The 27,439-nt window shown below is 44.4% G+C and overlaps 2 protein-coding genes and 1 long non-coding RNA gene across 3 annotated transcripts in view; 1 reads left to right on the top strand and 2 right to left on the bottom strand.

Moving 5' to 3' along the window:
• Positions 1 to 127: 127 nt before the first annotated feature.
• LOC119011081 (leukocyte cell-derived chemotaxin 1-like) lies at positions 128 to 10,000 on the top strand. The gene is made up of 7 exons (XM_037083902.1): positions 128 to 325; positions 601 to 741; positions 2,062 to 2,202; positions 2,784 to 2,897; positions 5,924 to 6,074; positions 6,519 to 6,631; positions 7,339 to 10,000. Exons 1-7 carry the CDS (start codon positions 254 to 256, stop codon positions 7,561 to 7,563), a joined length of 957 nt encoding a protein of 318 aa, XP_036939797.1. The 5' UTR covers positions 128 to 253; the 3' UTR covers positions 7,564 to 10,000.
• On the bottom strand, positions 543 to 4,557 carry LOC119011082. Its single transcript, XR_005072119.1, has 2 exons — positions 3,529 to 4,557; positions 543 to 719 (listed from the first exon to the last, which is right to left on the bottom strand). It is a non-coding gene; the product is annotated as an uncharacterized LOC119011082 (long non-coding RNA).
• sugt1 (SGT1 homolog, MIS12 kinetochore complex assembly cochaperone) overlaps positions 9,580 to 27,439 on the bottom strand; it is a 23,139-nt gene continuing 5,279 nt past the window's right edge. Inside the window, exons 6-13 of the mRNA XM_037083901.1 lie at positions 26,574 to 26,627; positions 25,205 to 25,233; positions 24,962 to 24,984; positions 24,573 to 24,669; positions 22,636 to 22,743; positions 13,458 to 13,548; positions 12,251 to 12,423; positions 9,580 to 10,379 (exon numbers count right to left, since the gene is read on the bottom strand). Coding sequence (XP_036939796.1) covers positions 10,278 to 10,379; positions 12,251 to 12,423; positions 13,458 to 13,548; positions 22,636 to 22,743; positions 24,573 to 24,669; positions 24,962 to 24,984; positions 25,205 to 25,233; positions 26,574 to 26,627 — 677 coding nt within the window. The 3' untranslated portion in view covers positions 9,580 to 10,277. The remainder of the gene's footprint in view (positions 10,380 to 12,250; positions 12,424 to 13,457; positions 13,549 to 22,635; positions 22,744 to 24,572; positions 24,670 to 24,961; positions 24,985 to 25,204; positions 25,234 to 26,573; positions 26,628 to 27,439) is intronic.

Raw genomic sequence — 27,439 nt, 5'->3', positions numbered from 1 at the left:
GAAAGAAAGAAAGAAAAAACTTTTGCCTTAAATTAGTGGTTGCTCTCAATTATCGCCAACAGGAGGTGGCTGTGTTTTACCTTTTTTTATTTGAAGAAGTTAACAAAAGTTGGGAGAGGCTGAGAGAGAGAGGCAGAGGGAGAGAGGGAGGGAGTGAGAGAGGAGGGAGGGAGTGAGAGAGGAGGGAGGGAGGGAGGGGGGTGAGAGTAGTCAGTCAGTGGACTGGGCTGTCCTCAGGTGTTTGGCTCCAGTCATGGCCGGGAACTCAGAGAAAGTACCGATCGCCTCGGCAGGACCAGAGGACCTGCAGCAGTTCATGCCTCCGGTGAGTTTGGTGTTTTCATACAGGCCAGCAGAGCTCAGTGGTCAGCAGGTCTAGATGATAGGAGAGTGTTTGGACGTGTGTGTGTGTGTGTGTGTGGGGCCAGTCAGAGTCCAAGGCGTTCGGTTATTGACCTCTGGTGTGGTGAATACTGGCCCCACAACCTGCTCTGAATCTATACAGTATTTAGGCATCATTCTCTTAACACACAGTCATGGTGTTGAATGTATGAACATGTCTTATTTTATTTATTTCTTGGCTTGTCTGTCTTGCCGTAGGCCTACTCCGCCGTGGCCGTGAAACCCGCCGCCACCGGCCGCCTCCTGAAGGCCGGGATCGCAGTGCTCATCGCCGGGGCCCTCCTACTGCTGCTGGGCGCAGTCGGTGCCTTCTACTTCTGGAACAACAATGAAAAACACGTAAGAGCCATATTTTATTTATTCAATTACTTGCACTGCAAGGCAAAGTATGTGTGTGTGTGTGTGTGTGTGTGTGTGTGTGTGTGTGGAGGGAGGGGGGGTTAATTTTCCTTTTGGCTGGAGTTACAGCAGTCTTGTTTTTGCAGAGCTGGGGAGCCTCATAATGGAGCACTTTCATTTTTTCACTCAGTGTGTTCAGTTGGTGTGGCACGCAGGAAGTTCCATGACCATATTAGGCCTGCCAGTTGTGCCAATTTAAGACATTATTTGGACATTTTCGTGGGGAGGGTGTTGCACTTGTCAGTCAAGAGGAGTTCAAAGAAAACAGTAATAACCCTGGGAAAAGGGCTTGTTCTTTCCTACAAAGAGAAACATGAAGTTTCGGCCGCCCGCGCCATCCTGTGCGGTCCCCGGGGACTTTTAATCAAAAAAGTCAAATCAAATGCAGTCTGATCCGCTAGATTATTCTCTTTGTTCCATTGTAGTTTCTCTCCTCTTTCAAAAGTTTGTCTCAAATAAGTGGAACTACCATCAACCCCCCGCCCCCCCCAAAAAAAACACAGCCCTCATACTCGCACCCTATAAAAAGTAATGCCACTTGATTGAAGGAATTCTTGCAATGAGCTGTCTTTAATTGGAAACAAGTGAGATTAAGTCGTCCGAGGTCAAATTTGTAACTAGTTTGAATCAGAGGGAGACTGAGAGTAAAGTCTTTTTTTTTCTTTTCTTTCCCCCACCAAGATGGACTTTTTTGCAGCGTAGGCAAACAGTAAAATGTAAATGAAACACTCCAGTTCCATGGTGCAGTCTGCCTGCTGAATGGAGGCGTTGTGTTTGCTGGAGGATCCTGGCCGTGTGGAGAAGAGGGGTGGGTGTGTGTGTGTGTGTGTGTGTGTGTGTGTGTGTGTGTTTGGGTCCGGCTGATGCTCCAGGGGCAAGAGGTGGAAGAGATGAGGGGGAAAAAGTAGCTTTCGCAGTGTTTTTTTTCCCTTCTTCTCCATTATGGAGTCTGAAAAAAAGGTATGAAGACATGATGAAAAGCCCTTGTAGAAGGGTCATCATCACCCAGAGCTGCACAGATTGTGTTCTCCTGACCGAGTCTGAAAGAAATTGTCGCCTGAGAGAGAAAATCCAGAAAGGAGACGTGTGAGGAGAAGTTGTGAGGTAAGATTGGAGAGGGGGAGAGAGGGGGGGGGGGGGTGAGGAGGGGTGTTGAAAGAGAGAGGGCTGGGGGTGGGGTGACTCTCAGGGCTCTCATACCTTACATGCCAGTCTGAAACCTTGTGTGTTGACTGTGTGTGTGTGTGTGTGTGTGTGCAGGTCTACAATGTCCACTACAGCATGAGCATCAATGGCAGAGTGGAGGAGGGTACAATGGAGATCGACACGGCCAACAACATGGAGAGGTTCAGCACCGGCAGCGGGGCGGACGAGGCCGTCGAGGTCCACGACTTTGAGATCGTGAGTTTGAATCTCGAAATAATCCTCCCCCCAAAAAATCTGATAAAAAGCAGAAGAAAAAAAAAACTGGCTCATCGGCACGCTCATCACCACTCTCCGGGCAATTTGGATCATCAGAGAAGAAGTCGATCAGATTTGTTGAAACTTTAATGACCCCTGCGAGATACTGGCTCAGTGTAGCAGCGCAGAAATTAAGAACAAGTAGGCATGTTAACTCCCTGTGGGCACATCAGTGTCAGGACGCATCGGCCCTCCAATTTTCATTAAATTCGGACTGGTGGTTTTTGACCTTTAATTAAAGGGCCCCGATCAGGCCAATCAGAGAAGCGAAGCAGCAGTTTTGGCCTTTTAACTATTAAAATTTTGACCTTTAAGCAGAGTGTCCCCCCTGTGAGTGTGATTTCTTAATCTAGGACATGGCGCCACACCGCAGCGTCGCCCCGAGATGTGATCAGAATCAGCCTTGAACACGCCCGATGTACAGATCTATAGTTCCTCGCAGATTGCAGCGCAGCCACTGTAGAGGTAATGACTTCTCACTTACAGCATTCTGTTTGTCCCCCCCTCCCTGACCTCTCCAGGGCATCACTGGGATCCGGTTTTCAGGTGGAGAGAAGTGCTACATCAAGACCCAAGTGAAGGCTCGTCTGCCTGATGTGGAGGCTCTCAACAAGGAATCGATGACTTTCGATCTGGTGGGTTGGTCCTGTCTGTCCTTTTTATGTCCAAAGAAGACATGTTTTTGTCAGGCTGTAGTGTGCGTTTTAGTCAGGAACCACAAGGTGCCTCATTGTTGGAGCTTTTCAAGGAGTGGTTTGACATTTTGGGGGGCCACTCTTGGGGAGCATCACATGAGTAGATCGATACCATTCAAGGTATGAAGGTATGACAGCAGCCAGTTAGCTTAGCTTAGCATAAAGACTGGATACGGGGAAAACCGCTAGCTTGGTGCTTTCCAGAGGTAAAAAAGGTTGGTGCAACTCCACTGGTTTCACAACGAAAACTGATTCTGTGTAAGCTTATGAGAAAATAACTCTAAAACATCCCCCTCACTTAATTAATTACCACAGTCAACAGGTTCCTGTTGGATTTCTGATCTCAGTTGGTCATTTCAAGTCAGCGGTAAAGCTTGTGACTGGCAGGTCACTACCACACCATGTCCTTGGTTCTCTCAGTCAGATCCAGTCAGTACATCCTCCCCTGGTCCAACTTCTAGTCCAAATATGGTCACTTCTGGCTCTAAAAAAACAAGATGATGGCGGCCATAGTGCCAAATGTCGAAACCAGTAGCCCATAAACCAATGGGCGATGTAACAGTGGGTTTACCTCGTTAGGCTTTGGTGCTGAGCTCTTCCCAGACTTTCCAGTGTATTTTACAAACAGGGATGTTGGCAGCCAGTACATCAGTCTTGTCAGGGTAAACAGGCCAGTGTAACCATGGTAACAGCCGCATGGTAAAACAAGCTCAGTGCCTAACCAGTGCAAAACCAATGCTGAGTTGTTTTCATCGATGCTGGACAGTGGATTTCTCTATGAAAGACTCAGGTCACTTTTTCCCATGTGACTGTGCACACTCTGGTATGCCTCGTAGCTAACAGAGAGCAACTGTAGCTGATGTTAGTTAACGGGGTCCACTAACGCAAACTAATAACAGGCTTCCACCACAACACAGAGACCCTCTGAATATGCTGCATGTTAGCATTGTCACTGTGAGAACATCAGCACAGTGCTGTCAGTGTTTAGTTGAATGCACTATTCATAGTGCCTACACGTAGAGTTATTTAGCTCTTTAAATGCAACTTTTAACATTCCCAGCTTCAGATGGAGTGGTAGAGAAACCCTCAGTAAGGGCCAACATTTGTTACAATACTGCAATGTCTCCTAACTCATCACCCTTTTCCTCACTTCCTAATGAGCCATCAAATCTGAAGATACAGATGTTAGGAGGTCACTGATACAGGACCATTAGTCCGTCACGCTCTGATAACAAGACAGCTAAAAAGACAATACAAGTTACAGAGGGACCTGGTTAAAACCCGGTCACCTGCTTAAAACGACTTTTTATTGATTTATGGGGCGATATTAATATTAATCAGCCCATTTATACAATTTACAAACCCTTTGTAAAGTGTCCTTCAAGTCATTCCGAAAGTTGTATTCTACCGCAGCTGACTGTGTTGTGTATGCTTTGCTGAGCTGTAGAGATATCTTCACCGCTGATATGAAGCTATTACCATGAATCACCAGAGCCGATCATCTACCAGGAACACATGGTTGATTTTATGTGTGGGCTCCCATCACTTAACAGCTTGGTGGACTCTTATTAAGATCAATAAACACAATAGAGGACTGCACTAAAATGTACCGTGTGTGTGTGTGTGTGGTGTGAGTGTGTGTGCGTGTAATGCTATCACAACACGCCAACACCACAGCCTGCGACTGTTCAATTGAGGCTGTCTGATAATTAAAATCATTTAGCTCTGCATAAGCCTCACATCCACATAAATCCACATCACCAGAATTGCCTTCACACACGCGCATGCACACACACACACACACACACACACACACACACACACACACACACACACACACACACACACACACACACACAGTGCACACACAATTAATTATCACGCGGGGCTGCTCTTATTGCCTCTCTCTGCCTCATAAAAGATCATTTATTTCACGTTTTGTGCTTTTGTGCGTGTTTGTGTTATTGCCTCTCTTTGCCTCATAAATGATCGTTTGATTCACGTTTGTGGGTTTCGCCTGTGTGTGAGAGTGTGTGTGTGTGCGTGTGTGTGTGTTTGTGGAGACAGGGAGATGCTGTTATAATGGTTGCTGCAGGCTGGTCATTTGCTATAATTTAGAGTGATGGCAAATATGGGTTAGATAAGCACACACACAGCCACACACACACACACACACACACACACACACACACACACACACACACACACACACACACACACACACACACACACACACACACACACACACACGTGCGACGCCATCCAGAGAGAGTGGGTCAGATAAACTCTTATCAGTCGAGCAGTGGAGAAGGACCCCCGCTTTTATTTGTCCCTCCAGCAAATCATTTGAGCTGGAGAGAGAGAGAGAGAGCAAGAGAGTGAGAGAGAGAGAGAGAGAGAGAGGAAAAAAAAACATTTCTGAAAGGTTGGAGGATAACATTCCCTAAACATGTCTGTGGCTAGTGCAGTGCAGCCCGCAGGAACAGACGCCTGTGGGCAAACTCATCCCCTCTGAATTCCTCTTTTTACCTGCAGGCTGTGGATACAGAGTCAGTATGTTTACACAGTCGCTCCTCTGAAAACCTCATTAGTTTATCTGCAGAAACCTGCAAATTTAGGCCATCCAGTCTCTCCCTCCCCTCAGATCTTGATGAGTCCTGACACTGTGTATGCAGCTAAATGTTAGCGCAGAGGGAATCTGTATACTAAAGCCTCCGGGGGGCTTCCTCTTTACTACTTGATTTTATGTTGTTGTGAGGAGCATTAACGGCGCGGCATTAAAGCAGATTAGACTCGGACAGGATGTGAAGACTGTGGGCTATTCAAAGGGGACAGCTAGTAACAAGATCCATAAACAAGTGTGATTTTACGCCCTCAGCGGCCGGAGACATCTTGAGATGCTTTGTTGTGATGTTTGTCTCACTTCTCCTCACCCCCCCACCCCCCCCCCACACCCTGCCCTGAAGGAGGACGAGGTGATGCCAGCCAAATTTGAGGATGATCTGATCTGGGTGGCAGCTGACACTCCCCTCTCGGACTCTGCCTTCCTCAGCAACAAGATAAAGGACCTGTGCGGAGACCTGCCAATCTTCTGGCTCCGTCCCACCTACTCCACCAGTAAGCAATCGAGATAGCTTGTGGGTAAAGATGTGAAAATGTAAATCCGAAAACGGCTAAAAGACTTTTTTTTGTTGTTGTTGTTGTTTTTCAAGGCTATGTGAGTTTTGTCACAAAACAAAGAGGATCTGGGTCAAACGGTCTCCATAATTTCCATTTAACATCGCAGCAGTTAAAGCCACGGAATGAAAAAAAGAAAAAAAAAAACAGGCTAAAAAAGAAAAGCAGGAGTCCTTTTGAAGTTCCCCCGGCTCCCGAGTGCACAATTTTCAGCATGCTGGGAGGTCAAAAGTTCCCAAAACACAATTTTATTCTGCTTCATCTGAGGACTTCAAAAAAATGCTGCCAGAGGAACGGCCGCGCAATCAGGAGCTGAGCCACATTAGTGCCACTCCGCTCCTAAATTTGGTCTGCTGTCAGATACTGAGACTGTAATGTGTGCAGGCGGACAGAGGAAGAGGAGGGCTGTCCCCCGCCGCCGCCGCCAGGCAGCCGGGGCCGGGGAGGAGGAGGAAGAGGACGTGGAGGCAGAGTTCAACCCGGAGAACCCCTACCAGGTGAGTCATGCAAACAAACTCGCACGTTCCTCTTCTTCTGCCGTGTTTACGTCCCGCCGCGGCGTCTGGGACTGTCCGTTCACATCTGCGGGCTACCTGAGAAGGCTTTCGCCGGGGAGGGTTTCTCACAGCTGTGCGAGCGGGAGCAGATGCTGGGGTCACGGCAGAGGGGCCCGGGATTGTCACTGCAGATCTGAGTGTATGCGTGGGTGTGTTTTCCGTGCATGCGTTCTCTACGCGAGGCTGTCTCAAAGCCTGTCCAAAGCTTTCCCTTTCAGCACTGAGGCTGTATGAATAATTCCACAGCACCACCCCCTCCTCCGCCGTGGCCCCTTTGCCCTGCTGAGCACACACAAGACTCCCATACATACCCACACCACCCCCACCCCATGCCCTCCATCCTCACCCCTTCTGTTGGGCCCCACTTCTTTCCTAATCCCTCTCTAAGCACCCCCCCCCCCAACCCCTGCTATGCACTCCTGACAGCCACAGACGGGGGGTAAACAGCAAGCCCCGCACCGAAGAAGAAAATATTTGACAACAAAAACCCCCCACGCATCTGACAACACCCCCTCCTCCCCATCCCGCCTGTCGGAAATCCATTTTTAATTGGTTAGAAACGAGCGCTCTCTCCGCCGCCGTGGAAGACGCACAGTATCGCACGTTGTAAACGACTGATGCCCGCTGTCCTGTCTGTCTCCTCTCAGAGAGGCCTCGAGGGCGAGCAGGGCACCATGAACATCGACCCCATGCTGGACCACCAGGGCGTGTGCTGCCACGAGTGCCGCCGCAGCTACACCCACTGCCAGAGGATCTGCGAGCCGCTGGGAGGGTACCACCCGTGGCCGTACCACTACAGGGGCTGCAGGGTGGTCTGCAGAGTTATCATGCCCTGCAACTGGTGGGTGGCGCGCATCTTGGGTCTGGTGTAGACCAACGATTGATGCCTTTGTCAAGTTGATTATTTTCTCTTTTCATCAACTTGTTTGGTCGTTAAAAATGACACGTTTTTTTTGTCCACAACTCAAAGATTATATACGCAGTTTACTGTCACAGAGGGGTGAAGAAACCAGAAAACCAGTCACATTTGACAGTCTGGAATCGGAATTTCTCAATCCGATTAATCGATTAGCAAAATAGTAAGCGGATACTTTAATAGTCGAATAGCCGATTAACCATCGCAGCGATAGTGTAGAATCCCCCACCAACGTAGGAGATGGTAGAGTAGAGGAGGGGGGTGAAACCAGGAGCGGTGGGTCAAGAGGAGAGTTTAGGGAGGTGGTGCTTTCTTGCCGTCATCGACTGTAGTTACCCGACTCGCAGGAAACGATCAGCATCAGTCTCCGTGCTCAGACGTTTTAAATCCACGCTACAGAATCTAGGACAGACATGTAAAGAAACGCAGCAGCTGCACTCTGCACAGCTTGTCTTATTAAATAAACATACCTGCTATCGATTCGGGATCCTTCTGGACTACAGCAACAACATGCTGTCAGGAGAGAACACGAGTTGCCACACGGAACATCCAACAGACCTGTCATCAATTTTTGATAGAAAAAAAAAAAAAAAAAGCATTGACGCCTGCATTGATTTGAATTATGTTTAAGGGCGCCCATTTATGTAGAGGAAAAGCAGGCGAGCTTTTGTTTATTGAGCTGGTAGTCACTATTTTGCTTTCAGTCTTTCTGCTTTTCGATGTAAATAAATGTATAGGGTGCAAAGCATTCCAGCAGCGGTCCGCTGGCTTCAGTTAGCGGCGAGTGTTTGCTGGGAAATCTTTTTGACTCCCGTGTTTTTAACCCTTTCCTTTTCCTGTTTTGTCTTCATGAGTAGCTCTCACTGAAACAAAGAACTGTACTCGCTGTCTCTCAAACCTTCATCCTCACGTGTTTTCATCTGCATTGAAGAAGCTCTACCAAAAGTGCAATATCACTGAATAAACTTTTTTAAGTAAACTCTACAGTGTCACCGCTTCTTTCGTTATTGACCGAATGACTCAGTATCCATTGTGTAAATACACATGGCTTCCAGCTCATGGTGGGGCCGGTTTGGGAACACCCTCTCCCCCTCTCGTGCGCGCTCAAGACACTTCGCAGTTTGGAGATGCGTCACATCTGGTGGCTGCTCCAAAGGGATGAGCAGAAAGAAGTTTTCAGAGTTCTTTAATGTTGAGAGTTACAGCTCTAGAACTCTTTAATGAGACTAAAGACTCTGTAGCCGTCACGCTCCCAGATCTTACCCACGATGCAAAGCGCTTAGCTCCTTTTGATGTCACAGAGCCGCCTCAGGCAGGGGTAGGGGGTAAGGATGGGGGCGGTGTGTTTGTGTGTGTGTGTGTGTGTGTGTGTGTGTGTGTGTGTGTGTGTGTGTGAGTGTGTGTCAGGGATAGTGTAGGAGTGTGTGTGTGTGAGAGTGTGTTATGAAGCTAAGAGTTCCATCCAGAGCCACAAACGGGCGTTTGATCGTCACGAGAGATGAAACGATGTGTGATGAATTTAACACTTAACTCAGTGTGAGAGGCTTGATGATGCGGTTAGGAGGCTGATCCATATTAATGCTCTCTTGCCGCGGCAGGACGCCTCCTCACAGTTACAGCTGCCGCAGATATGTGGTTGGAGAGCAGGGGAGGTGCCCACTCTTCCACATCTCCCACTGTAAATCAGCACTTCACCTCAGGGCTGCGTCCTCGCCCGCTGGCCAAACGACTCCGGGCTCCTGATACCAATCGAGCCGCCATACGTAAAACCCCATCCCCGAGCCGTCAACCCTATCTGAGGCGCCTGCGCTGCTATCAGTAATGCCACATTTCATTCCTCCCAGCACATAATCACACAGCGTGGCTCACTGTCATAATATATTGCTGCTTTTGCATCTGATGAATCCCTTCCGAGAGGTTCAAACCTGTCCAAAAACGGTTTCCAGGGACAAACGCACCATAAAACACGAGATAAAGTTTGTGAGCCAAACAACAAATCTTTTATTTACACCGAAGCTTGAATCACACTGAGGGAGCAACATGGTGCTACGCCACTGGCTCACATGCCACACAGATTCCCGAGTATTGCTGTTGACTTTTTACCGGGTGTACAGAAAAACTGCATGAAACAAGCAAAATGCAATCATAGCTGTTATTTAAACATCTCAGTCGGTTCTCATCTTCAACAACTTTACATTATTATACAAGAGCTGATAACAGGAAGTCACAAAAGGCTCCCACATAGAAAGGCTGCAGGCGTTTTGAGAAAAACCGGGAGAGGCAGAGGAGAGAAGTTTCTAAAAACCACATGTGAGAGATAAATTGGAGGATTTCCGGTCCATCAGTCAAATCTGAATCCCTTTTGAATCCACGAGCCTTTAAAAATCTGATTCTCAATCCGTTCAACAGATTATTCGAATAAACTGACCCCGTCTGGTCCTATGTTATAGCAGAGAGTAGGCCATGAGTGGGAACGCAGAGGCTCCCTGCACTTAGTGAGAAGACCAGAGCAACAGCAACACTGAGGGGTCGGGAGGAGAAGGATGTGGACCGCTGCTGAGGCTGTAGAGAGGCGAGGACTCCTGCTGGACTTCAGATGGACAAATGTGAAGAAAGATGACGTCAAACAGAGAGAGAGAGAGAGAGAAAGAGAGAGAGGGAGGGAGGTGCTCAGAACTTCTTGAACTCTACATCTTCCGGTGGGCTCATCTCCACTTTTCTCTTGCCCACATCTTTCCAGTTGGTGCTCAGGACTGTACCACCTGACTCCATCTGCACAGGGAGGAGAGACAGAGGAGAAATCACTTCAGTGGAATGATCCCTCATTTCATTAGTGCTGGAGTTATGCAACACCTTCTCTCTGCTTCAGAATGCTCAGGGCGTAGATAAGTCCACTGCAGCATCATCGGGTTCACGTGTACTGATGAACGAGGTGGATTTTTCAAACCAGCAACTCCCTTTTTTTTCATTTCAATTTTCTTCTGGTTTCATGACAAGCTAAAAAGTCAAATAATTCAAAATGCTGATTTCCATATAAGCTGACCTTTACTCTCCTAAAGGTCTTCTGCTCCAGATGCATAAATGAAGAAGTGGGTACTCAACATGAATATTAAAACACCATTAGCTTTAGGTTGCATGTTAGAACTGATGAGGAAATCCTTTCTCACGATGCATCGCAGTGCACCAGAATCACGGGATCATATTGTTAACGGCACAGAATGCTGCTTCATCCCAATCACCAATCAACAGTTATCTCCAATCATACAAACATCCTTCCGCATGCATAACTGCACTCTTACAGATGCTCGTTAACAAGACAATCTGCTATTGCTGCATCAGTCAACAATGTGTGTGCTGCACTCCTTTCACTTACAGTTACGTGCGTGTATGCAAAAACTTTTCGGCTTGTTTAAATTCAGAGAAACTGAAGAGTGATGTCTGGTTATCCAGTGGACAGTAATGAGTTATTTTACTTCGATGGTAGTTTGTATGTATTTGAACATGAGAACATATAAAAAAGGAAGAGAAACAACACAAAATGGAGGCAGGAAGGTGGTTAAGAGGAGCGCAATGCCAGCAGCTCGTGGCAGCGTGGCTCTGTCAGTGGTCCATCGCTTTGGTTCAGACTGAAATATCAACAACAACTACTGTGCAATCATTCACGGTTCAAGTCTACTGACTTTAGTGAGTTCCTGACTTCGCCTCTAGCGCCAACATGAGACTGGCAATTTTAGTTTTGTGCGAAATGCCTTTACAGCAATTGGGTGGACTGCCATGAATTCCTCTAAAGAACACACTGTACTAGTCACAACAATACCTGACAATTTAATCTCACCAAGTCCTTGTGTACAGTGTATCATTAACTACTACGGCACTGATTTTTAAGCGACTACTAAACTCATGTCACTTAAAGCAGCCACAAAGAACCTGCCTTTTGTGTTGATTCTAGACACCCCTGTGTGAGAAAGTAGAGGGAGCTCCACCACCTTGTGTTGGAAAGACCTAGATCTGGCTAGCATGCTTTTTGTTTTTATTCCCGAAGCAAGATACAGAAAAGGGGACGTATCCATTTGTTTTTATGAAAGACTAATGACTGAGATGGGAAACAAAGTAAACTCTTTTTTTGGCAATTCACACACACACACACACACACACACACACACACATTATCCTACAGTTTACAGATTTGGTGGCTTGGATATATTCATTTAAAATATATCTACAGAGCTCATAGAAAAGGTGCAGAATATAAGTAGCTCTTATAAGTAGCTTTTCCTTAAAAACATTATTATGATTGTGAATCAGTCATTTTAAAATGTTTGTCGAGTCAAAACTTTTTTTTTTTTTTTATGTCTGTGTAGGAATTCCGACAGTTGGTTTCAACCTTTAATGACGTTTATAAGTCAATAGTCTAACACTGTTAGTATCACATGGTGTCTATGTTTCCTGATCAGGCAGTCAGTTGCCAGTTTCTTAATTTTCATTTTATTTTATTTTTTTACAAATGGCTGAATTCTACAGTATGCATCCAGCACACTGTACTGCCCTAACACTAGCTAGCTAGTTTTAGTAATGGCTGCATTTTTCTACACTTTCATATCCAGTTTCAAGTTCCTATCAGTACATTTAAGTAAAATACTTACAAAAGACTTGTTCATGGCTCGCTTGACTTCATCTGAGCCATCGCAGTAGATCTGCTGGAAGAGCTTGTTGAGCGCTGCATCTCCCTCCAGATTCTCATTTTTTTCCTCCTCGTTGAGGTCCACCACCATCTTGTCCCATTTGCGGGAGAAGTGGGACGATGTCGGGTACTGATCTGATGGTGAAGGGAAAACGGTGTTAAAAAGGTTCGCACAGTTTCAGTTGAAGTCAGTGAAGTCAGATTTTAAAGCAGCTGAGAGGTGTCTGACAGGATGGCAGGCAGAGCTCTGCAGCTATAACATGCAGTTTATTGGTTTTGTGAAACAGCGCAAATGTTTTTCATTGAGATTTTCGCTGAATGCAGTTTAATATCCTGACGTTTATCATCTCATCACACCGAGATGTATTAACTGAAATCATTTTTGCTTTGAAACCGCATCATCCTACTCAGACGCTGAAGGATCACATTGTGATTTGATTTCTATATCTCCTGGATGAAATACGCCCACTTTAATCCCAACAAGAGATGGAGAAGGAGAGCGCGAAATGTAATCCAGACACAGATTTACATAAATACAACACCCGATGCACAGTAGACATATTCAGGCCAAGTGTGGACATTCGGCAATGTGATCCCATGAAATCAGATGTCAGATATCGAGTTTAAATAGAACAGCAGTCCGAGTTGTAAGCAGGCACTTATAAACAGGGCGTCCGGGAGGCTGAGCTGGTTTCATGGAAAAGATGGTTTTGGCTGCCCACTTAACTTTTACTCCCCCTTACACACACACACACACACACACACACACACACACACACACACACACTTACATAAGTAATTAATCCTGTCAGTAATAGGAATATGTGGGCTAAAATACTGAGTCATATTTTGCTGTCATACCTTTCCCTCTCCCTGCCTACTTTCACCGTCAGACTAATGAAAGACTCCAGCAGGGCTTGACTGCCCACTCTCATTTTAGTGCAGAACAGACAAACACAGAAGCTTATATTGATCTTTGCAGGGAGTGAAAGAGAGAGAGAGAGAGAGAGAGAGAGAGAGAGAGAGAGAGAGAGAGAGAGAGAGAGAGAGAGAGAGAGGGGGGGGGGGGAATAAGAGGGTATGGGAGAAAGGGACAGATGGACAGATGAGGGCAGAGACATGAGGACGGCTGGGTGAAAAGAGTGTAAATGCAGAAGCTCTGGACTGACTGGGATTGAAGTGTTTGATGTTGGACTCCTGTCCCTCGCCCTCCAGCTTCTCCCATCTGATGGCATCTGTCTTCTTCATCTTGAACTCCACCTGACAGAAGAGAGGGGCGATAAGGAGAGACCGGGGGGGCGGGAGAAGAAGAGGGAACACGGTAGAGAACAATGTTTAGCAAAATGCTCTTCTTTGTCGCGCAGGGCAAAACTAACGCTTCCATCAGAGTGACATCTTAAAAGTACAGGACATCAGATCATTATTGAGGCCAGAGAGAATGTCTGTTCTGAGCTGTCGTCAAATCAGCCTGCGAGTGTGTGTGTTTGTGTGTGTGTGTGTGTGAGAGAGAGAGAGAGAGAGACATCAGGGATATGCGGGGGCACAGCTCAATCTCGAACCTCACTGACAGACATACTGCACTAACGAGATGCCTGTCAGCCAGAGGGCCAGTGTGAGAGACGGAGCGGGCGGGAGGGAGAGTGGGGAGAGGAGGGAGAAGGGGGGAGAGATCCTAATTCCACACAGCAGCATCTGATCCAAATCATTACACCAGGAGAACATGGGAGAAAACAGTGAGGGGAGAGAGGACATGGACACATGCTTTTAACACTGAGCTGCATTGACAGGGCACATACCAGCAAGACACGCGAGCTGCAGTGCTAAACCCCCCTCCCCTCCCCCACACACACAGCCCCTATCAGCCATTAACGGCGCATGTGTTTGATACGTGTGCACGTGAAAGACAGCGCCGGTTATGTCGGTGCAATTAAGGAACATTTCTGCTCTGCTGGGCGATGTGATGATTCATTTATGAGGGTGCCAGAGGAGGAGAGGGAACCAAGAGGTAGACAAGGTTAGAGATGAGGAGGCAGAGCGGCTGACTTGCACTGAGTGAAGCGTGAGTGAGGAGAGCAGATTGAGGGAAATGAGACCGTATGATCGCTGCTACCTTCTCCGCCGGGGAGACGAGCTAGTGTTAGCAGCGGTGCGCTGATAGATCACTTTGGTATGTGTCAGCACTTTCGGACCCACAGAGTGCCTCGTGCACGGGGAGGCATCTGTGCAGTGTCCGAAATTAACTTTTCAGCTCACCTGCAAACGGCCGAGAGACTAAAAAAAGAAAGACTGTCTGCTGAGAATGCAGGCTGCTTCCCAAATAATTTAAAAGAACATTTCAGCCTTTTTTTTTTTGCAAGTTTGTGCTTACAAACACACCATTGTCATTATGGGAGACTATACATAATCCTAGACATTTTTTACATTGTTACATCACAATATGACAAAAGTGTTGTCTATTCCTGGTTTGACAGGCTGCATTACAGTAAAGTGATGTCACACCAGAATCTTCTACTGATTCTCATACTTGCCTTTACCCGACTACTCTTTATATCCACATTGCTGATGATTATTGAGCAAAAATCTCACTGTGGTAATATTTTGTGAAAGTACCTATAGTTGCCTCTTCAATACGATATGTTACAACATCGATATTGCAGTATTCAGTTAAAACATATTGTGATCCTCACCTACTTCTGAGCAGATTTCAAAACAGGTGTTTATTGATATAGCCTAAAATATCACCAAGTCTGTGTCCCAAAACTTGTGCCCGAACCCAGAAATAAAAAGTAAAAAAGTACTACCCTGAACTGAACTGTAGCCATCTATAATTTCAAAGCTTGAAGCTGAGAAATATCGGACGGGTAACCGAATGGGAGACACAGACACGATCAAAACCGATTTTACAGCTGATTGCTCTAACAAGAACACGTGAGATTACAAGTTGTCAAAACAAAACTTTGCGTCCTCCATGATGCAACGTTAGCGCTTTCGCCCCAGTTGCGTATAGTCCATCCTCTCTTGCTGATTGAAAGAGCACGACTTATCCATGAGCTCAGCTAAACAGTCCACTTGTTGTCATGTTGATGGGTGACGAACGTGACCTTTTTAGAATCAGCCCTGCGCTTTTGTCGCATAGAATAATAAAGATAACCTCGACCGTGTGGCCTGTTGAACGATAATATCTAAGGATCGTTTGTTGCCACTCGCTAATTTTCATCATCTATCCTCTCTGAGATGATTCTGCTGTTTGAACATCCACCTCCTGATCATGGGCGGCTCTTCCTAGATCCACCAGGGCTATTAAACACACTGTTAAACCTGGGCCCAGACCTGGACAAGACTGATGATATAAAACAAAGATCCAAACCTGGACAGGACCCAAGTCCGGTCCCTGGTGCATCGCTACAACCCGTGGCCTGTGCCCGAGAATTTCTGTAACTTTCCGGAAACAACAATTCACGCTCCCTCGACATGATCAGCCTGGTGTGAAGAGTTGAGAAAGAGTTCAGCAATACAATTGCTTTCCAGGAGGCATGGCCTGAAAATGTGTGTTGTTATATGCAATTCAGCCCGCCCTCAAATATGGCCATTTGGAACAGTTCTAAAAGCAGAAGCTCTCTGATAAACATGTACGACCTAATTTTTCCAGCCGAACCCATCTGTCACAATAGGCACACTGTACATACAGGGAGAAAAAAATATGTATCATCTGTATCAGCTGCAACAATTAGCCTATCAACGAAAAAATTACGAAATCTGAAACGTGTTTAATTATCAGTCAATCAGTTTTGTTACTATTCATGGGAAAAATGCTAAACATCCTCTTGTTTCAGCATAAACCAAGCAATCTCACTACATCATCTCGAACTGATAGATATAATAACTGGGATATTAAACAGAGAAAAGCCATGATCATCATTCTCAAACCATAGAGGCCTGTGTTTTAACTCTAGGGTAGAAAGTTGAAGTAAAAAACAAAATGTGAAGCCCCTAACAACCTTAAAGTTAGTTGTTAGGTTGTTTAAGCATTCATGATCAGAGTTTCTATGTTGATTTATTTAACCATGTTCTTAAGTTGTGACCGTTTGTGTTTGATAAATGGATTTAAATCAGCGTTTGACACAGCTCCTCGTGGTGCGTTTAATAATTTTTGTTTCTTTGTGACAGATGCACCTGCAATCTGAGCTTTGAGCGCTGTGAGGGGTCTCATGGTGCTTTGAAGACTTCAGTACAAATCAAAATGCTGATTTCCCAGACCAACTCCAATGGCTCACAAATACCGCTAATTGGCGTTCAAACAACTGTGGCCTTTGTAGTGGCGCTTGTAATTCTGAATAGTTACTGTGGATCTTTTATATCTCATGTATTTATTTTTTATCGTCTAGATTTGTTTTTGTTTTTTTTACCAGTGTGGGTGAACAGATGCATATTCTGATGTTAAGTCCAATAAACATCCTAGTCCAGTTATCTACACAGTTGAGTTTTAACAAGACAGAAACTCAACAGCATTTCTGACTGTTATGTTTCAAACAAATTGCTTATGATCATTGAAAGTCTAAGGCAGAGACAAGGTCTGAGAACAAGTAAAGGACCTAAGACTCTAAACCAATCAGATTAAATGTTGTTATCTTTAAATGACCAGCAACAATTTGCAGGTGCCATTAATTATCTTAAATGTGTGTGTGGCGTGAAATGCAGCAGAGCTCGATCTGACGCTGTGTGTGTGTGTGTGTGTGTGTGCTTCTCTGCGTGCTCTTGGGCCATACAACATTAATCTGCTGCCACATCTGTGTTTCCTGGCTTTTAAGGGATATGGCAGGCCAGGCGCCGTGTGTGTGTCTCTCTGTGTGCATTTCTGTGTGTGTGACAGGCGAAGCAATGGCTCGTAAAGGGATGTGACAGCAGTGCCACATACAGGGGCCACCACCCACGGGACCCCAGGGGCCGGACCATACAATCCTGCACTACACACGCACAAACACACATGTGGGCACACACACATGCTATTTACAGAGGGGCACTGGGGTCCTGTGTTGCTTGTCACATGTGTTTGTAACCATAGCCCCCCCTCTTCCTTCCTGCCACAACGCCTCACCCAGCATCTTCTCCCTTTTTCTCCAGATCCCAGTGGATTTCAAAACAAACTCGGCTAGAAAGATGCATAAATGAAATAAATATAAACATTCTTAGACGTTGACAGGCATGCAAATTAAAGAGCGGAGACGCCACTTTAGCTATTTTCCGAAAAGAGATGAGTTTGGAGCTGAATGAACGGGCGTGCGTGGAATCGAAAACGGCGTTGAGTGTGTTTGCGCGCACGCCTCTGAGTGTGTGCGCGTCAACCGTCTGTTCTGATCAAACACACTGGTGTGTAATTGGCTCCCCGTTGTCGCGGTGAACCCTGCGGTTGGAATGTCTGTCGTGGTGGAGGACAGGAGGAGGTCGCACTGACGATAATGTGCTACAGAAGACACGCGCACACACGCACAGTGCAAATACTTTGTGTAAATGGCACAAGTGTGCTGAAAGATTACTGTTCGGCCTCTGTATTTGTGAGTGTGTGTGTGTGTGTGCGCTTGCACACTCACACCCGGCTTAGCCTCCCCCTGCTAAGTTGTCTTTAAAGACAGCGAGGAGATGAAGCGTAAACATTGTGGAGCGCAGGGTGCAGGGCAGCCTATTACAGAGACAGACAGACCGACATTGGTTTGGAATCAACAGCTCCGAGGGCAATGCAGTCTTTTTTTAAACGCTCATTAGGGATGCATGCCAATCTGGAGAAACTTGATTTGCTGATGCTGTTGTTCATTTGAATGTTTTTTTCCCCCCCAGTGTCTCCTTGGCTTCAGAAAAATGAAACAGCTCCAAAATATTTAAATGAGCCGGCATTGAGAAAGCGACTCAGTATGTCGGCACCTCTTTAACTGTCGCGCACATGTGCACAAACACATTTTACCTGTAGAGGTTTAGAAGAGTTAGGTGCTTTTATGCTGCCTTGACCTATGGATACCAACAAGGGCTTCTGAGCTTAGTGGGCCGTGTGTGTGTGTGTGTGCGTGTGTGTGTGTGTGTGCGTGCGTGCCATGTGTACCGGAGGAGCCTAGTGGACCACGGAACAGTTGGGGCTTTGTGGGAGAGGAGGAGGGTTTGCACACTCTCTCTCGTTATCCTAGATGTAGGTGTGTGCGTGTGTATGTTTGTATGAGTGTAGGACAGAAAGAAAGATATCTGTACACGTGTGTGTTTCTGTGTCATGTACAGACAGACAACACAAAGGCCAACAAAGTAAACGAGGAAGAAAGAGGAAAGAGAAGAAACTGTAGAGAGATGAGAGAGTTGAAGACCATCTTCAGCTGTGGTCTCTCTAAGACTGAGCCCTTGTTTAAGCTGCAACCCACGTGCACCTCTGGTATGCAGTGTCTGCTGTTGCCATGGAAAATTGAGAAAGTGAGTGCTTTTTTGAGAGGGGGCAGTTTCTGTGCAGGTCAGCCTCCACTCGGAACTGTGTAGCCAGTGGATATACTGCAACACAATATAGATGTCAGGTTATATAACGCCACTAATCAAATTTCCCAACATGGTTTTGCTGCTGTGGCACCATACAGAGTGTAATTCCAGCACCTGTGATCGTACACTGCCCTTTCATTCCCCCTGTGGCATTGCTGTGAAATAAACTAAGAATAAATATCAACATTGCTTTCAGAGGCTCTGTGGCTTAGCTTCTTTGGGGATTTGCAGTGTTAATACCGTAGCATGTCTATTCAGACACTTGGTGTTAACCTATTGTTTTTTTGTTTATATGCGTTTATCAAAGCTATACAGATATAGGTCAAATAGGAACATATGTAAGGCTGGGTCTTGTTTGTTGAAAATGTTTAAGAACAAGTGCAGATACAAGTCAAGGGTTTTACCCATACTAAAAGTATATATCTTTTTAATTACATACAAATACAAAGATTTTTTTTTCATGTCACAAAAGAAGTCAAACAGTTGGCAAAATCAATATTTTTCATCACTGTACACTACCTGCTTAGCAGACAGACACATTTGGAAACTAACTGTTTTACACAGTGGAGAATTCAGCAGGTTAAGAGGCAGATATTCATCTCTGTGCTAGTGGAGACCAAAAACAGAGCTTAAAGAAAGCGAATGCCTTATAATGAGTGTAAATGTTGCCCCGAAACGGTTTCTTTTTTTTTTTGTTTTTTTTTTTTTTTTTAGAAAGAACCATTTGCTTACACGTTCTTTATTACAAACTTGGCAGAGGTGAATTTGAGTCAAAATGACATGGACTACAGTTGACTCAAGTCAGTGTATTCATGATTGCAACATGACCAAACAATACAAAAACAAAAAAGATTTTATGAAGTTGAATCTCAATAATAAAATGCAGTTTGTTGTCGTACTTTTCAAACGGGTTGGATAATAGACTCTATGGGATATTGTGGCTGCACTCTTCTGTCTATTCTTAAGACATTAATATATAAAGCATTTGACAGCATTTACCTCAGTATTCCATTGAAACATCAGCTGTATTAATATCATCTTCTCTCCACAGTTGTATAGGTAGCTGGTGTATATTTTGTACACCTTATTCAACTCTGATGATTGCTACTATATAATGTTATGAGTAATGAACTTTTATTTTCTCATGAGGAATTTAACTTTGGTCAAAGTAAATGTTGTGGAGTCAAGATCACTACATTAATATTCATTTAGACTTGGTGCTCTCCAGATGGCTGAACTGCATCTGGAGGGCATTCCTAAGATCAGTCCAGGAAATGAATGTGTAATGAGCTGCTGCTTCAGTAAATAAGGAGTTAAAAATGCAGATGCAACAACTAATCCAATGTAAACTGCAGTCCACATTTGTACTTGCTGAGTAGAACATAGACTAATATCATGAGGATTTCCAATTAAAGCTAGAAAGGAATCGGAGCAAAAGATGAGTAACCCTGATTACTAATTACCCCACGACGTTCAATATTACCGGGTTGGTACCAAGAAGTGCTGAGGTTCAAATGCAGCCATAATACAAAAGTGTATTAGTTATATGAGGACCACCTGCGTGTAGGGACAATAAGTGGCCACATGACAATTATCCTCTTACTAACCATAAATTACAATATGAAGCATTTTCATCAAGTAATTTTAATAGGAACCAACCAAGTGTAAACCCACCATGATGTCACCCATAGGCTTGTGTACTGTGGGTTTTATGGTGGATATCCCGGTTGGATCTAACTGAGATCGCCAAGCACACACTGTGGTAGCGACTTCTCCACCACAAGGTAGCCAGGCCCAAAAGCACGCCCTGCTTTATTGACTTTTGTATAAACTTAATGTACGTCGTGCTGTGTTGAAGTAGACTTGAAACTTGTGATTGTGATTGAGAGCATACACTCATTAGGAAACTGCTTACTGAGGTAATAAATCAAGTGAGAAGTACTACATTTCTCATAGGCTTAAATACAATCTTCCTCTGCTTTAGTTTCACTTTTCAGACCCAGAAGCTCTGTCCATCTTTTATCCAGTCAATGGATACAACTAAAGCTGCTCTGTAAAATGATGTGTCAAAACACTGTGGAGACCCATCCACCATTATCAGAACAATATACTTCATAAAACACAGGATCCCAAGAGAAACAGCAGAGCTTTATATTATACTGTATTGGCAAGACTGGATTAATCAATGTCCTGAATAAAACAAATTCCTCCCTCCTTAACGATTAAAAAAAACCCAATCAAATCAACTCACACAAAAACCTGCCTTTTGATCCTCAGGCTACAACCTGACAGTGGTTTAAAGCCTGAATCAGCACACACTCAGCCAGCTCGCTCATTAGCCCACATCCTCTAGAATACACACTAATTAGTCTATAGTAAAAAGTGCCCTTCCTACTCATTAGGCCCATAATCACCTTAAACAGTGCTGAGGAACTCACCACAAGTAGTGTGTACTGTGTGTGTAGGAGTGAGGATTTGTGCATATGCGTGAATCTCCTGTTAGCTGCTCAGATGAACTAATGTCTCTACAAGAGCCGCACTGTACACAGCAAGAGTGGATTTTCTCATTTCCACTCGAGCCACAGTGAGCTTTACCAGCTTTAAGGAATTATAGGTAGTGACATCCTACTTTATACTGCTTTAAATTATTGAAGAGATTATGATGTTAATCTCAGAGTGGTAACCCCCAGTAATAATGATCAGTCACAATTTCAGAGAGCTGCTCAAACTGACATCTGCGTGATTTTTTTTCTTTTTTTACTGTTACTTGAATTCCTTTACATTTTTAACAAAGACAAAACAATAATCAATGATCAGCTATCAAGACAATAAAAGCCTGAACACACAGAGAAAACATTTGATCTCATTCTTCCTAGCTAAATTACATTTCAGAGATTTGAAGCACAGTCGGAGGAGTGCCTGCATTTCTCCAGCGTGTGATGTTACAACATCATATTTCCTTTACAGCGACATAAAAGATGTTCCCTGACATGTTTAATAGCCTGCTCCTTTATTGCTGAGAATAACTGCTAGTGTGGCAAGGCTACATACAAGGTTCCCACCGATTCCGAGTGAAATTCAATGACTTTTCACTGACTTTCAAAAACTTAGCTGGAGTGTTTCCGTGACCTAAAAATTCTTCCTTGTTTGTTTATGTTTTTCAGCTCAGAAAAGCGGTAAAGTGGTAAACAGTTTTATTTTCCACCACGGCTAAGCTCGCTGTGGAGAAAAACATCTGAAAAACATCATCTAACACAACAGTATGTGAGAAAACAGGTTCGTACAGTAAAAACTGTAAAATAAGCCATTTGTGAAATTCCTTGTTATTTCACGTCTCCTAACAGAGGCGCTATCATATTTCCTGACTTTCCCTTGACCTGGCTGCACCTCGGAGAGCTCACAGATCAGATCAGAAGCACAACCATGACCAACTGTATCCTTGCAGTTACGTCATTTGCTTGGTTTGATGCCATTTGATCATCTCAGATTTTTGAGCACCCATCAGTCGTGGTCATTGTGACCTTAGACAGGACAAAAGCCGTACATTTGTCGTCTTCTGTGTTCTGACATAAGAGAATGTACAATGCTTGTGCCTTTTAGTGCACAATGGACCATTTAACACAATTGCTGTTAAAAGCATGCAGGTCTGACAGTTTGCTTCAGCTTCACAAGCATGTCATCTGTCAACCGTAAAATGTCTGTTAAACCTGTCAAAAACACGTCAAATCATCATGAATGTATGCCAAATGTAAGGCAACCATTTTGGTACTGGACTGCCTGTTAATTTGTTAGTTTTAACCACAATCGCAGCACGAGCTGAACATTGGCAGGCTGGGATACCTTGGTGGTGAGGATCTTGAAGTTGCTCTGTTGGGGGACGATGGGGTGCAGGAGGTGGAGGTGGAGGTTGAAGTTGTCCCCTGATGCCAGCTGTATTGTAGCAGAGACCTGCAGACACACGGACGCCATCAAATTCCATTACTCCACAATGGATGCCTTTAATTTTACCAGTCAGCCACAAGAAAACAAATGCAGCTTTTGCTGACACGCCCAAAAAGGAATAATGGATTTGGCTCTTGTTATAACAAGATGTTAAAAAGGTTTATAGTTATAACAAGATGTTTTTCAAGTTATAACAAGATATTTTCAAATATTACAACATACAGAAACTTAAATAGATTAAAATGAGTAAAAAATAGATATAATTAATCTGGGTTTGTATGTGAAACCTTAGTTGTTCTAACATGAATGCTTATTGTTACAAAATCAAACATTTATAGTATGTTGTGACAATAAACCATCACATTATAATGTGTAACGAATCATGTTACAAGTCATGTAAAAATGTAAAGAGTATATTTTTAAACCAATGAAAAGTTTCTTGTTTGTATTTCACAATAACGTGAAAGTGGCTGGTTATACAATAAACTTTTCACAATGTAACATGTTACTGATCAATTTTCTGATGCGGCAGCTAAACACTTTTGTAAAAAACAAACACTGTGTTTTTTCAATTAAATTCTTGTTTAGACAAAAAAAATGTACATTCCTGTGTTAAACTGTGGTATCAATAATTTCAATTTTCTTAACTGCAGTCTGCAGAAAACACACAACCAAAGAGGAAAGATAAAGAGTGAGGGGGATGAAAGTGTCAAGCTTGTCCACGAGAATAATCATCTGATGTGGCTGGTGTGATGGCCAGGAGTATCCTCGCCCTGTCCCCTTCAGCCACTGAGTGACCAGTGCTGAGGGGGGGTCAGACAGCTCCTAACAGCCTGTCACTCTCTGGGTGGGTGGCTTGTTGGTTTAGAGGGAGATGGCCTCGGCTGTGGCCCAATTCCTCACACTCCTTCTGGACTCATCACTTGGCAAACGCTCCCCTCATATAGAAAAGCACTAAAATCTGCCCACTCGCGGACTAACTCGCCTGTACAGTGCATCACTTCAACTTGTAATTCACCACCTACCACTTCTCTAAAAGTGGACTTTTCTGATTTGGGGACCAAATGTATGTTATAAGTAGTTCATCAGGGATAAAAGCTTAGAAAGTTAGCTAAAGTAGCTTTTGGGCAATTCCACAAAACTATCAAAGCCTTAATATTCATTTCCAGCTGGAGTCCTGCGCTGTCTGTAGGTATACAGCTGCTGCACACAGTCACCAGGGAAAATAACTGGAACCACTGCCTTTCATCTTTAATTTCTTTTGTATATACTGACCTAGTAAAAAATATATGAACTTATCTGTGCTTCGCACCACAGAGGGAGCTTAACAAGTGACTGTGATTCGGAACAAGTGAACTATTTCTTTTGAAATGGGGTAAACTCAGTTTGTTATTCTATTAGGAAAGACAAAGCCATTCCCTGGGGTGCCCTGCAGTTACCCCTCTGAGAGGAGAGAAGAGGAGTGGAAAGAGACAAAGGAAAAGAGAAAAAGAGAAAGAAAGAGGATCGTCCCTTGAGGGCTCTGCTGCTGATCCTAGATCAGTTAGGCCTTCTATCTACAGACAATTAGGAGGTTGGAGAAGCTGGGGAGGGTAAATTGTTCTTAGATCTGTACTTTGGGAGCAATGTTAACAAGGCACCACTGGAGGCATAGTTGGGTCCATGGGGAGAGTGTGTGTGTGTGTCAGAGTGTATGTGTGTATGAGACCCATCTAATGGGCCCCCCTGAGGAAACACCCGAGAGCTAACCCATCTTTGCTCCACACACACACCCAAATACAGAGAAAACACAGAGCCTCTTCTCTTCGAGACTGCATTTAAGTGTGGGCTTGTACCTCTTTTTCCATAAAGTTGACACACACACCATCTTTGGGTACATTTTTTGCCATGACTGTGATGATGACTTGAGATTCTGTTTGGTACCAGTCATGCCTGTGAGAAAAACACACAAACAAAACTGATTCAAAAGTCTAAAATACTTCTAGTCTTCTATTTTCTCCACCAATATGATGAATAGAATAAACTTAATTAAACAAGAACTTCAAATGGTATTAGCAGCTTATCATAACATATATTGACTATGTACATTATAGTCACCTAGTTATAGAAAGTAGGGCTGCTTTAAAGCAGTAAGGCGTGTTCAATTATCATACCGTAAATAAAAGCAACATTAAAAACATTAAGCAGATGCTTAAATGAGGCATATTTACATTAATGCACTTACTTCACAGGCGGAGCTGCTGGTGTCTGCCGGGTCATTCAGCCCCGAGATGGGATGACAATTACAGAGGAGGATGTGTTGATGAGGGAGAGGGATGAAACAAAAGGGACAAAAATGAGAAAAACACAACAACAACAACAAAAGCTTGGTAAGGCTTCCTCCTTTGAAGCAGAAACATATACACATCTGCTCCTGCTCTCTCCTGAGAGCAACAGTGCCCCCAGGTGGCCGTTCAAAGAAACTCACCCTGTTGCTGCTGCCGATCTCTCTCTGCTCTGCAAAGAGAGAGGGAGAGAAGAAAAATGTAGGTGTGTGGCAGCAGGAAACATTTAAAACACCCCTTTAGCTATGTCCAACTCAAAAATGTGATGATGAAGCACTAAGAATGCAACCGTTTTCTATCTCGGGGTGCACACTTGCCCTGAGAAAGCAGACGGATACACCCCCCACATAGACAGACACAGAGACACGCAGATGCTCCCATCCATACCACCAGTTTGTTTACTGGTCCATCCACGCCCATTAAAAGCCCTGTGAGCTCAAGCAAAGCTGATCACCGTTTACCAGCATGCTATCATACATTATTCACTGACTTCATTACAGAGAGAGAGAGAGAGAGAGAGAGAGAGAGAGAGAGAGAGAGAGAGAGAGAGAGAGAGAGAGTGAGCACAGAGAGGGAAGAGAGACATGAGATGATAGGAGGCGTGGTAATGTTGTCTTAATGAGGTCGCGTTTGAAATGAGGAGGGGGACTGTTTGGGGAAAACGAGAGCGAGAGAGAGAGTGTGTGTGTGTGTGTGTGTGTGTTTAAACAAGCAGGGTGCCTCATAAAATGGAATAACCAGGTGTCATGTGGGTGTTGGTTGGTGGTAAACACACTGTCACCAGAAGACACAGCGACTGCTCCTGGTGTGAATGCGAGCAAGCGCAAGTAGGGTACTTTCAAGTTTCAGGGTGGGGGTGTGGGGTGGGGGGTTGATGTACACCCTGGTGTGCATTTGTTTGTGTGTGCGCACACGCTGTCTGTGAGCAGGCCTATGAAGGGGCTGGGTCTCATCGGGGGCTTTCAAACATCAGTAGCGTTAACTCCGATGAATCATACTGCTCCTGGGAGTACGTGTGCATGCGGGTGTGAAGCGTGTTTGTCAAAACTCGTGCTCTTGTTTACTTGAGATGATCCAGAGGGCCCAGTCATCACCAGAAAACAGAAACACACCACTCAGACATGGCATGCATCTTTTATTGGATTAAGCAGCTCTGCCTGCCATACTCCACCACTGTGAACGCACTGCACTGTAGACTCATGGATGTGTGCGGGCTCATTTGTTTGATCAACTGAGCTGATCAGCTCCCTCACTGTGCCATTTAGCTTAGTGTTTGTTAGTACAAGCTATATAGTATAAAGAAGCTGGAGTGCAACTGGGATTCTGAAGTCTTACAAACAACTACGGGCTTTATTGTGTACTAATGTTTGATACCTTTGAGGAATTTGCTGTGAAATAAAAAGACTGTTTAATATGCTAATAAACATAAAATTAAAGATCAATTAGAGCTCTAAATAATGCTCTAACCTTACAAAAGAAAAAAAAACCTGACGCCTCATTTCAGCTGCTTACCTCCCATCACCTCCTCACACCGCTTTATCCAGACCTCAAAGGATTTGTCAGTAACTGTGGAAGCCACGAAAAAAAGAAGAGAAATTAACTGTCTTGCTCTGTTTCAAGGTAATATATTCATGCTGATTTAAAAAAAACCCAATTTGAGAATTTAATGAAAACATTTGAGGGCATCGGAGAGGTGTTAATGATGTCTAAAGTGGTTTGACTAAGTGCTAGAGAATGCTTAAAGCATTTATTTAATAAAGGAAGAATTTGGAATAAAATGGGCATACATAATAATACGTTATGGTGGGTTATATCAGCATAGCTGTTAAAATGTGAGGAGAGACACATTTTAACACTATTTTTTGTTTAACTCTAACAATGGATTCACAAAACAGAGCAGTGATGGACCCTAACAGCTTTTTTTCCCCCACCATCCCGCTGATTTAATTCAGCCCACTTGGGCAGCTTGTCATGTTGCCACTAGAGACCTAAGGAATGGGCACTCTAAAGGAGATCCAAAGCATGTCTTCTATTTAACATAAGGGCATGGTCACACATATACAAAATGAACAGTGGTGAATATTCATCCTCCATTCACCTCTATTCTATAGAGAGGGAAGGGGCAGATAAAATCTTTGCATCCAGCGGTGAAGCAAATTCACATCTTGCCTTCCAAAGGGTTCAAAATTGGTGAGGTCTGACTGAGTGTTGCAGCCACAACCAATATCAAAGATATGTGTGTGTGGTTGATCCCTGAAACAGACTAGAAATCCAACAACTGAGCTCAATGCTTCACATCCTGCACTGCTCAAATTTAGCAGGGGTAGGCAATGGTCAAGGCTTGAATTCATGTATGTGTGACCATACCCCAACAGTTT

Source organism: Acanthopagrus latus, chromosome 21 (genome assembly GCF_904848185.1).
Source record: "Acanthopagrus latus isolate v.2019 chromosome 21, fAcaLat1.1, whole genome shotgun sequence".
In the NCBI taxonomy this organism is placed as follows: Eukaryota; Metazoa; Chordata; class Actinopteri; order Spariformes; family Sparidae; genus Acanthopagrus; species Acanthopagrus latus.
The sequence above is the reverse complement of the archived record's forward strand: the minus strand, read 5'-3'. Positions and strand labels throughout refer to the sequence as shown.

Excerpts from the sequence above, each read along its gene's own strand:
- LOC119011081 (XM_037083902.1), top strand. The coding sequence starts at position 254 with ATGGCCGGGAACTCAGAGAAAGTACCGATCGCCTCGGCAGGACCAGAG. Across the intron at positions 326-600 it reads TGCAGCAGTTCATGCCTCCG|GCCTACTCCGCCGTGGCCGT; the intron begins GTGAGTTTGGTG and ends GTCTTGCCGTAG. Across the intron at positions 2,898-5,923 it reads AATCGATGACTTTCGATCTG|GAGGACGAGGTGATGCCAGC; the intron begins GTGGGTTGGTCC and ends CCTGCCCTGAAG.